Genomic DNA, 9,666 nt, shown 5'->3' with positions numbered 1-9,666 from the left:
CATGGACTTGTTGTAAACATTTTGGTGGACGTGTGTGTGTGTGTGTGTGTGTATGCATGTGTGTGATATATAATCATATAATATATACGATTATATGCAAAGAATCAAGACTGAGCTTGTTCTTAAAGCTTGGTTATCTCTGGAAAGAGGGATTGTGAATTATTTTTACTCATTTATTTTTTCATTTTTAGAATTTTATGAAGATGAATTCGAACATGTTATTCTTTAAGAAAATTGTGGGACTAGAGAGATGGATGGGTATTTAAGAACACTCACTCTTCTTGCAAAGGACTTGAGTTGGGTTCCCAGCATCAAACTGTCAGTTTACAAAACATCATTAACCCCAGTTCAGGGGATCTGGTGACCTCACAAAGTGCACATACACACGGGCATCAAAACCCTTATATACATATTTTTTAAAAGATTGTAAAATGGATTGTTGTTTGATCTGCACATTAACTTATGTCATTGGTCACATATTGGATACTGGGTGAGCTAAGGTCCCTTTGCACATGTTAACCGGAGGTCTTCCAAGAAAAAAAAAACTTCTTGGAAAGAGACCTATAGCTAGCAACACATATAGATTAGGAAGAAAAGCCAGCTCTTTAGAAGAACAGTTTTATCTTTCTGTGAATTATTATTCTGATCAGCCATCATACTTCTAAAGAGGGAAGTGGCCTACTAGGAAACTCTAAGGAATACATCTTTGCAATTTTTATTATGGAAAATTTCAAACATATACAAAAGTATAGAGAATAATGAATCTATCACACAGCTTCAATGATTATCAAATCAAAGCCAATCTTGCTTCATCTATATACAAACTTATACCACCCTGATTATATTGAAGCAATTAACAGTAGCGTATCTATAAATTTTCAGTACAGTTCTCTAAACGATAAGGGTTTCTTTAGTAAGCAAAACCACAGTACATATCACAAGTAGAAACTCCAGTAAATTATAACATGTAGTTTTATTTCAAAGTCTGTAAGATATGGGGACACAATACATTTCACTGGCACGAGGAAGGGTGTTAACACTAAATTGGAGTTCAAGCCTTTCCCAATATAATGGTTTATAATGGTAAAACACAACAACCATATTAGAACCTCTTTGGAACCCTTGTAGTGAGCTGAGAAAGAGTAATGACATCACACACCCTGTGGCAAAACGCCGTGAAATTTCCATGTCTTTGCCATAAACCTCTTAAATTCTTCATCTTGTGTTCCCCTTTACAGCAGTCTTTTTCCCTGAAGCCTTTCTAAGTGACACCAATTTAGCCCTCTCAGCCTTTTGCGATTTTACATGCAGAAAGCATGTGGTACCGAGAAGCTAGTTGGGTGTACTAGAAAAGGGATGAGAACCACAGCCAACTGAAACAGTGAGAGGCAAAAGACACTTAGGCAACTAAATGGCATAAATAGCTCTGAAAAACCTGCTTTCAAAGCAGCTTTTCTTTGTGTTCACCATTAAATATTACAGAATATTGAATCTTTAAAATAAAAAAACCCAGCATTTTCTGCAAGGAAATGTTGACATTTAAGAAGTAGATAGAGCATTGCACAAAAATTAAATGTATTATTTGTATATTACTTTAAAATTTACTTTTATAAAAACTCACAATAGGATTTGATTGTAGTGTTTTTACAATGACATTTATAGCAAGTGATACTTCTGAATAAAACTTTAAGCAAATTAATAACAGTACATAAACACTAAAGTTGTTACATGAAGGACTAACTCTATAAAATGTTACTCTAAATGATGGCACAGTATTAAAACTGTGCCAGCCAATGTATGGTACGACACAGGAATGAGTGCTAAAGCTTCTCGGTGATCATCTCCACCTGTCCTGCAATGATTACGAAACACCTGTCACACACAAGCCACACACATGGTGCTTAGACAGCAGACACTCTCCTAGCACCAGATTGGGAGGGAAATGTTTGCCACAAAGAGATTACAAAATATGAATTGAATCAAAGACCTCCAGTGATGCCAACCAAATTTCAAGTAGTGTCTTGGATGCAGGATATGTAGCGTTAAGGAAAAATAGTCGTTGTTCTCAAAGATAATAGTCTAATGAACAAGGCAGACACATCAGTAAAGCACAACAAAAGGCTATAGGTGCTGAATTAAGTCCGCTCACATACAATAGTACAACAACCAGAGCAAAAATGTTGGTAAAACAGACGGAGGAGTGTTCCAAGATGTGGGAGGAAAACCAGATGAGTGGTCTCCTTGGGAACCTTAAAAGTACTCCGGTGAACTTGAAAATACCACTGAATACTGGGTTCACATCAATGATTTTACTTCAGTGTAATCTTGAGCATGGTTCCTGTTCATCTGGAAAAACAAACAAACATATATATTGCAGGTGTATATTTACAATTCTTCCAAGCAACAAAGTTCCTAAGGACACATTAGGTGCACCAATCACTTGGTATTTAGAAAGCCCACACAGGCTCCAGAGCAAATGCACTGTGAACCGAGATTAGCAGTCGAGGGAACTATAGGTACACACATGCACACACATTCTCTCTCTCTCTCTCTCTCTCTCTCTCTCTCTCTCTCTCTCTCTCTCTCTCTCTCTCTCTCCTCTCTCCTCTCTCCTCTCTCCTCTCTCCTCTCTTTCTCATTATGAAACCACAGAATTCTACCTTCTAGACTAGAATCGAAACTTACAGGAATAATTCAGACTAGTGGACACATCGCCATACACATTGGTCATGTACAATAAACTGTTAACCATTGCACAGAAGTATGCTTCTTCATGCATTTGAAAGGGATAGCTCATTGGAGATATCTACACAGTATCTATTTGTATCGTCTACAATGACAGACCGAAGAAAAACCTTGAGCGTCAGATGATTTGGTAACTGGTGAAATTACAGTATAAGAACTACAACTAGGTCTGACTTCCCAGTGTCTGTGAAGTTTCTATAACTTCCTGTTCTCTCGTGAAAGTGTCACGTGGCCATACTGGCTTCCTATAGCTCTGTTTGTTCAGAACTGTTCTAACTATGTTACATACAGTGCCATAACAGGGCTACCAGGAAAATAGTAAGCCTGGAGGTAAAAGCTCTGCTCAGGGAAAATTTTCATCTACAACCTGTAAGTCATTATTATAGAATTAAAAGCCTTATCAAATATCTCAAATGAATCTATACAGAATAATAAAGCAAATGGAATATACAAGTCAATTTCCTGCCTTTACTTTGTTTCTTTAAAGTATAGGCCAGAGTACATGTTTCCAGTATACATACAAACTTATATTAACATAAACCTATACTAACTTGTTTCCTCTTTGTACATCTGAAACAACAAAACACTTTATCATGGAGCTGAGAGTGGGGCTCGGTAGTCCAGTACATGCTCAGCATGCAAGAGGCCCAGAAAAATACACAGGTACCAACAAAACACTTGAACAAATGAAAATGGAAAATGAAAGCTATTTATAAAATGTATGGAAAAGAAATTTCTTTTTTTATTTATTTTCAATACAGGGTTTCTCTGTGGCTTTGGAGCCTGTCCTGGAACTAGCTCTTGTAGACCAGGCTGGTCTCAAACTCACTGAGATCTGCCTGCCTCTGCCTCCTGAGTGCTGGGATTAAAGGCGTGCGCCACCACCGCCCGGCTGGAAACGAAATTTCTAATTCATATCTGAAAATCACAATTATCTGATGTTGTACTCTTCCCTTTTCACTTGAAAGATGGATGTAAAAGTTTGGTTGTATATTTTAGTATAATCATAAATACTATATAAAATGGATTAATACCCTTGGAAAAATACCCAGTTGTTGAGTAGTTTTTAGAAGACTGGTAGAATTAATATACCATCCCCAATAATGTTTTTAAATCTGGGACTACTGACAAAATCTTGATGAGAAAAATTCACAGTATATTTATAGGCAAACATTTTTATAATGGATTATGAATACACTTTTGATTATGTAATATTTATAATATAAGGATGCACTAAGAGGCCCTACAGGATTACTCAGTGGGTAAAGCACTTGCGAGCAACCTTGAGCACATGAGTTCTGTTCCCTGAACCTGCATGGTGGAAGAAGAGAACACCACTCCCACACATTGTTCTTGGACCTCCACAGGTACACAATGGCATTCTCTCACCAGCATAAACACGTGCACACGAGTGCGCGCACACACAAATAAATGTAAGTTTAAAGGATGGCACATTAGTGACTCTAGTAGTAGCAAGTACAAGGAAATCCTCCATTGCATTTCTGACAGGGTTTCTAGGGTTTTTTTTTTATAAACCCATAAAGCTGAATTCATTATATCTGTAATGTCAATGTAGAACATAAGGTTAATGGAGATAAAATTGCAGAATCTACTAGAAACTTTTTAACTAGTAGAAGTAATTTTGATTGGAAATAAAGATAAGTGCTTCAAATTAGTCATATACTCTTTTCTTTGGTAGGAGATTGAAATATAGTTTGGAAATTAGGGTTTATACGTTAAATATGAAGTAAATTTTTTCATAAAGGAAATCAATTTTTCAGAAAATACAAGGATCCCAGGTTTAGAAGCTTAAAACAATATTAATTTTGAAATAAAAAACCAAATGGAAAAACACATTTGAATGCTCTGCACATAAGTCATACAAAAAGGCAGTAAGTATACACAGGGTTCAAAACCAAAATTATCTCTGGTATTAAAAGACAGAAGCAGCCTAGTATAGTGACGGGGGCAAATATAATGGCTTTGCTATTAGAAACAAATATTATGAATTACCGGAGCTGCATACTTTGATATTCTTCATATTTCCATGGAGTACAAATTGATTCAAACACTGATTTGTGCATTAATGAATTTTTTTTAAAAAGGTGATGTCCTATTAAAGATTTAGCAGTGGTTATGCTTTAAAAATGTAATTTGAAAGCAATAAATGGGATCTCTTTCTCAAACACCCCTCCGTCCTCAAGGCTCAAGGATCTGTGGGGAAGAGGTGTATGACACCAGAGAACCAGCATCTTGTACACACACCAGGACTGAAGTACATATGAGATCAAAGAACCTGTGAGAGCATGTACAAGGCCTGCACAAATTCAAGCCAGACAATATTCCAGCAAGGTGAAAGGGAAGTGGGCACAAAGTCCCACCCCTAACCAAGAAGATACTTGCTGGGAGAAAGAAACTCAGTTTTCTTTAGTGGAGTGACACTACCTGTATCAGCCAAACTCCAGCTGAGGCCTCATGCTCAGGAGTAGTTGACCAACAACAAAATGGACCCCAAGTTATTTTGTGCGCTTTTATTTTGTAATGAATTGGTGTTTGTCTTTTGTATTTTTTGTTTCCTTGGGTTTTGTTTTTGAGCTAGAAAGAAAGAACACAGAGTCGAGTGTGGGTTGGGGGGAGATGACACCTGAGAGGACTTGGGGCATGAAAAAGAGGATGATCAAATATAGCCTGTGAAATTCCGAAATAAGTTAATAAAAAGGAAAAAGTTCGAACTCAAGGGAGTTTAGTTCTTTTACATGGTCATTATTTCCCCAAGTATATTCATTGTTCTCATCCAAGATGTTTCTTATAAATGCTCACATAAAATATGGGATGATCTTTCCAGTCTTAATACTATCTTTTAGAAAGGCTTTCTAGAGAGCTAAATAGACATGGCAGGGGACCTGAGGATAGTTCCAGAAAAGAGAATGACATACTGTAGAGGTGGCTCCTTATTTCAAACAAGTATCAAGGTAACAGTAACAACAATACAGCAATCAAAAAGTTTATTATAAGTACTGAAACCTTTACTCAGTGGTTCATGTCCTCACAGTCTGAGACATATGTTAACAGCAAGCAACACGAATTTAAAGACTAGAAATGTCTGGAATGATTGTAGATATGCAGTCACCATAAAAGATTCCATTCTTACAGTTACCGAGCGAGAGCCAGGAAGTTAAAATCCAGAAGTCACTAAATTCAAGTATAGATTACTTTCTAAAAATGAATGTACACCAAGAAAAGCACATTTTAAAAAGAATATCCAGGAAGGTGCTGGGAGTTGGAAACTGACGGATGAGTAGGCTAAAACTCTTGTATAGTGTTACACTGATAAAAAAGTATCTTATTAGCAAGTCTCTAGAAAGAGCCAGTCTATCGGAGTAAGCCCCAGTAACTTATGTAAGAAATGAACATATCCATTTTAATTTTCAAGAAAATGCTACCATTGATGATGTAGTGAGAAATCATCCATTGTAGAATTTTATGGACATTAGAATGGTTTTTGGTCATGAAAATACAGGAAGTTGAGCATGTTAGATGACAGTTTGAGTGCAGAAAGGAAAGGTAAAAGGTCTTCAGTTTTTCTTATATTAATTACAAATAAATCATCCGAGTCAATATCTACCAAGAACGGCACACTGCCAAGAACCAAGGCTGTGAATGAGAAAACAAGGGGAAAAAACACAAAAAGATGCCCCCCCCCTCGTTCCCTCTCCCCCGCCAGCTGGTAGGACTCTAAAGGCCTCCACTAAGAAACAAACCACAAGGCTGACATCAAAAGCGCGCACGCACACTCACGCAAAACACATGTAAAGGGTGTTGAAAGAAAAAAAAGACCCAAACAAAAACATCACACGCGCGCACACACACCATCCATGAAGAGCAGGGCAAGCAGTAAGGCACCTTTCACAAAATCCCATGCATCTCTGGCTGAGCGCAAGATTTTTACAGTGTCACCAAGAAGCGATTAGAAAAGCATCTGAAAAAAACGTGCAAATTGTCTGCAAACAGAGCCTGGCAACCAAGACAGTTTGCAAGCGTGATTCAGAGGTCTGCCTGCCAAGGAAACAAAAGAAGACTCCCTCCTGCCCGTGCGGGCGCACTGGGCAGGAGAGGTGCTCTCCTGGCAGGCAGGAGGCAAGTGCGGGGAGGCGACAGGCAGGAGTCCGGGCAGATGGATGGGCGGGCAGGCGGGCGGGAGCGGTACATACTAGGGCTCGCTCTCTGGCTGGGACGGGGCGGCCGAGTTTCCATTAGTCGGGGAGCCGCCCAGCTTCAGTTTCTCCAGGTACTCGGCATGCACGGGCTTGTGGCACTGGAGGACCTTGATGGCATCTTCGATCTTGAACCATTCTCGCTTCCTGCCAATGCTGACCGAGTCTTCCCAATCCTCCAGCAGCTCGGTGACGGTGAGCACGAACACGTAGGTCCGGTGCTTGCGGTCCTGGTTCTGCTCGAAGACTCCCAGCAGCCGGCCCAACTTCCCCTTGACTCCCGCTTCCTCGTACACCTCGCGCACCGCCGCGCCGTCCGGCTCCTCCTCGGGCTCCAAGCCCCCGCCGGGCACGATCCAGCGGTCGGGGTAGCGGCTGCTGCTCACCAGCAGCACCTCGTCCTCGCGCTCGCTGCGGAAGCACAGGCACGCGGCGCGCTTCTTGAAGCCCTCGGGGTCGTAGGTCCGCGTCTGGTTCGGCTTGCACTTCATCCTGGGCGCCTCCGCCGCCTCTCTGGTCGCTTGCAGCTGCCAAGCGGGCCGCCGCTGCGCAGCCGAGGAGCTGCTGCGGGCAGGGAAAGGGCCTGGCAAGGGCTGGAGGAGAGCGGAGCAGAGCAGAGCCAAGCGGAGAGGAGCCAAGCAGAGTGGAGCCGAGTGGAGCCTGAGCCGAGCTTGGGTAGACGAGGCGGGGGCGGGCGCGGGGGCGGGGGCGAGCCGGCGCGTCAGTCAGTCCGCGGGGCGGGCAGTGCCGGCCGGGTGCGCCGAGGGTCGCGAGCCCGCTGCCTGATTGGAGGCGCCGCTTCCGCCGCCAGGAGCTGGGTGCCCAGAGCCCGCGCCTCCGCACAGCCCCCGACTGGACCGTGCGCGGTCCCTAACCGCCAGCCCGTCCGCGCTCGCGCGCGCGCTCCGTCGCTGGCAGCCCTGGCAGAGGTTGAGCCAGGTGAGGCGCGTGGGCGCGCGTGGCCGGGTCCGTGTGCGCGCACGCGGCGGCGGCCGCGGAGGGCGAGGGGCGGAGGCGGGGGTCTCCAGACTCCCTCCTGCAACGCGTGATGCTGCAGGCCCACTGCGCAGGCGCGCGCACCGCCTTGCCTGGGAAGCTTCTAGCACTCACTGCCCTGGGGAAGTGCACCCCATTTGTGACGTTGTGCAGGGTCCTCGCCACATGTGTGTCCCTGCCAGACATGGCAGCAGCGGGGGCCAGGGCCTCCCTGAAAAAGGCACATGCTGCAGGGTCAAGGCTGGCATCATCGTCCTCTCCCATCATGAACAGCACTGCCTTATTTATAGGCAGAAGGCTGGTGTCGCCAAAATGACCAATGGCAGTCTTGCCAGAATAATCTTTGCTGAGTCACATGCAGCTTGCTTTCTTCAATAGGTTCTCTTCTGCGGCTTGTCAACCATCTTGGCTCAGCCCTTGCCTTAAACACTTGCCCACAACCCCTATTCACATCATGTATAGCCTCCCTGTTCCTCAGTTTCGCAGTCATCGAACCCCGGGATTCCTTGGTCCAAGCCTTGTTTGCACCCCATTACAGGGTGTCTCTGGAGCAGCACCCCCACACAGTCTTGGTTTCCCTGTCAAGCACCTCCATTCTCTCACACTGCACCCTTTCCTGGCCTGCTTACATGGGAGCATTCGGGGGTTTGGTGATTCTTGAAAAGAATTGACGCGCACCTGTGAGTGCTCTCTTTGAACAGGTGTAGGCCCAAGGTGGGCAAAGATACCTTCCCTTGCTGCTTCCATTGCTCTCCCTCCATTATGACTTTGAGGACAGGTTGGGGACAATTAGACTGCACTGGACCAGAGAGCCCTGGGAATTCAGAGTCTGGGTTTCTGGATTACTCCTGCCACTGGGATTACAGGCTGGCTTGTATGTGGGTGGTGGGGACAGAACTCAGGTCCTCCCTCTTGAGCCCCAAGCACTTTACCTAGTGAGCCATTGCCTTGGCCTGGTGGTTTCCGTTCGGAGATTGCAAAGTTCAGTGTGCTTTGATCACACTGACCTCTTGCCAGAGAAGCAACACCCTAGAGTCCAAAATTAACACAAAACTTTAACCATACTATTTTATTTTCTCTAAAGATCCTCTCATTCCTTTTCTAGTGTAGACTTCTAGATTTCTGGGGGCCCCAAATGTCGGCCCATCATGTCTTAGGCAAACCGACACTGTTGAAATCAGCATGCTAAATGTTTCAATAGTTATCCTATCCTAGGGAGTCTAAGTCTACATTAAAAATGGCTTGGCTAAGTCATGAGAGGAAAGTAACTATGACGATCTAGTGCTCAACCCCATCAAAGACCTGAGAAGGGAAATAATATTACTTGAGTAAATAGGAAGTGGAATCAAACAACTTCCAAAATGTGCAACAAATGACAAGACAACTGGCTACCTGGGCAATCACCCGAAGTCTCATTTGCAACATTGGAGCAACCCACTTTGACTAAGGCCTAGAGTAACTGACAGAGCATTTTCAGAAGCAGGAGAGTTTTCAAAACTACCTTACCCTGTCTTGGCAAGGTTTAGCAGTCTTGTTGCTTGTATCCTGCTTGTCTAGTCTGGACACCACACATTTTGTCAGTGGTTGAGGCAGGGGCCGTTCTTTGCCCAAAGGCCAGTTTTGCCAGGAGGAAAACAAGCTCCATGTGGAGTGTCTTCGATGCCCATCAACCTCTCTGCTGTAATTAGTGCTGCCAGAAGCAGACATATCT

At 43.5% G+C, this 9,666-nt stretch overlaps 1 protein-coding gene across 2 annotated transcripts; it reads right to left on the bottom strand.

The window, feature by feature from the left end:
* Positions 1-954: 954 nt before the first annotated feature.
* Positions 955-7,634, bottom strand: LOC142841039 (diphosphoinositol polyphosphate phosphohydrolase 3-alpha). 2 transcript variants are annotated; one of them, XM_075957778.1, is made up of 2 exons: positions 6,957-7,634; positions 955-2,346 (listed from the first exon to the last, which is right to left on the bottom strand). In XM_075957778.1, coding segments are annotated over exons 1-2 (495 nt in total). In that variant the 5' UTR covers positions 7,451-7,634; the 3' UTR covers positions 955-2,345. The 2 variants fall into 2 exon arrangements, with proteins under 2 accessions (XP_075813893.1, XP_075813894.1); XM_075957779.1 differs by lacking the exon at positions 955-2,346 and having other exon boundaries at positions 5,736-7,634.
* Positions 7,635-9,666: the final 2,032 nt, after the last annotated feature.

The sequence above is a fragment of the Microtus pennsylvanicus genome, chromosome X, assembly GCF_037038515.1.
Source record: "Microtus pennsylvanicus isolate mMicPen1 chromosome X, mMicPen1.hap1, whole genome shotgun sequence".
Taxonomy (NCBI): Eukaryota; Metazoa; Chordata; class Mammalia; order Rodentia; family Cricetidae; genus Microtus; species Microtus pennsylvanicus.
The sequence above is the reverse complement of the archived record's forward strand: the minus strand, read 5'-3'. Positions and strand labels throughout refer to the sequence as shown.

Bases quoted from the DNA above. Each gene is read 5' to 3' on its own strand.
- LOC142841039 (XM_075957778.1), bottom strand. From the start codon at position 7,450: ATGAAGTGCAAGCCGAACCAGACGCGGACCTACGACCCCGAGGGCTTC.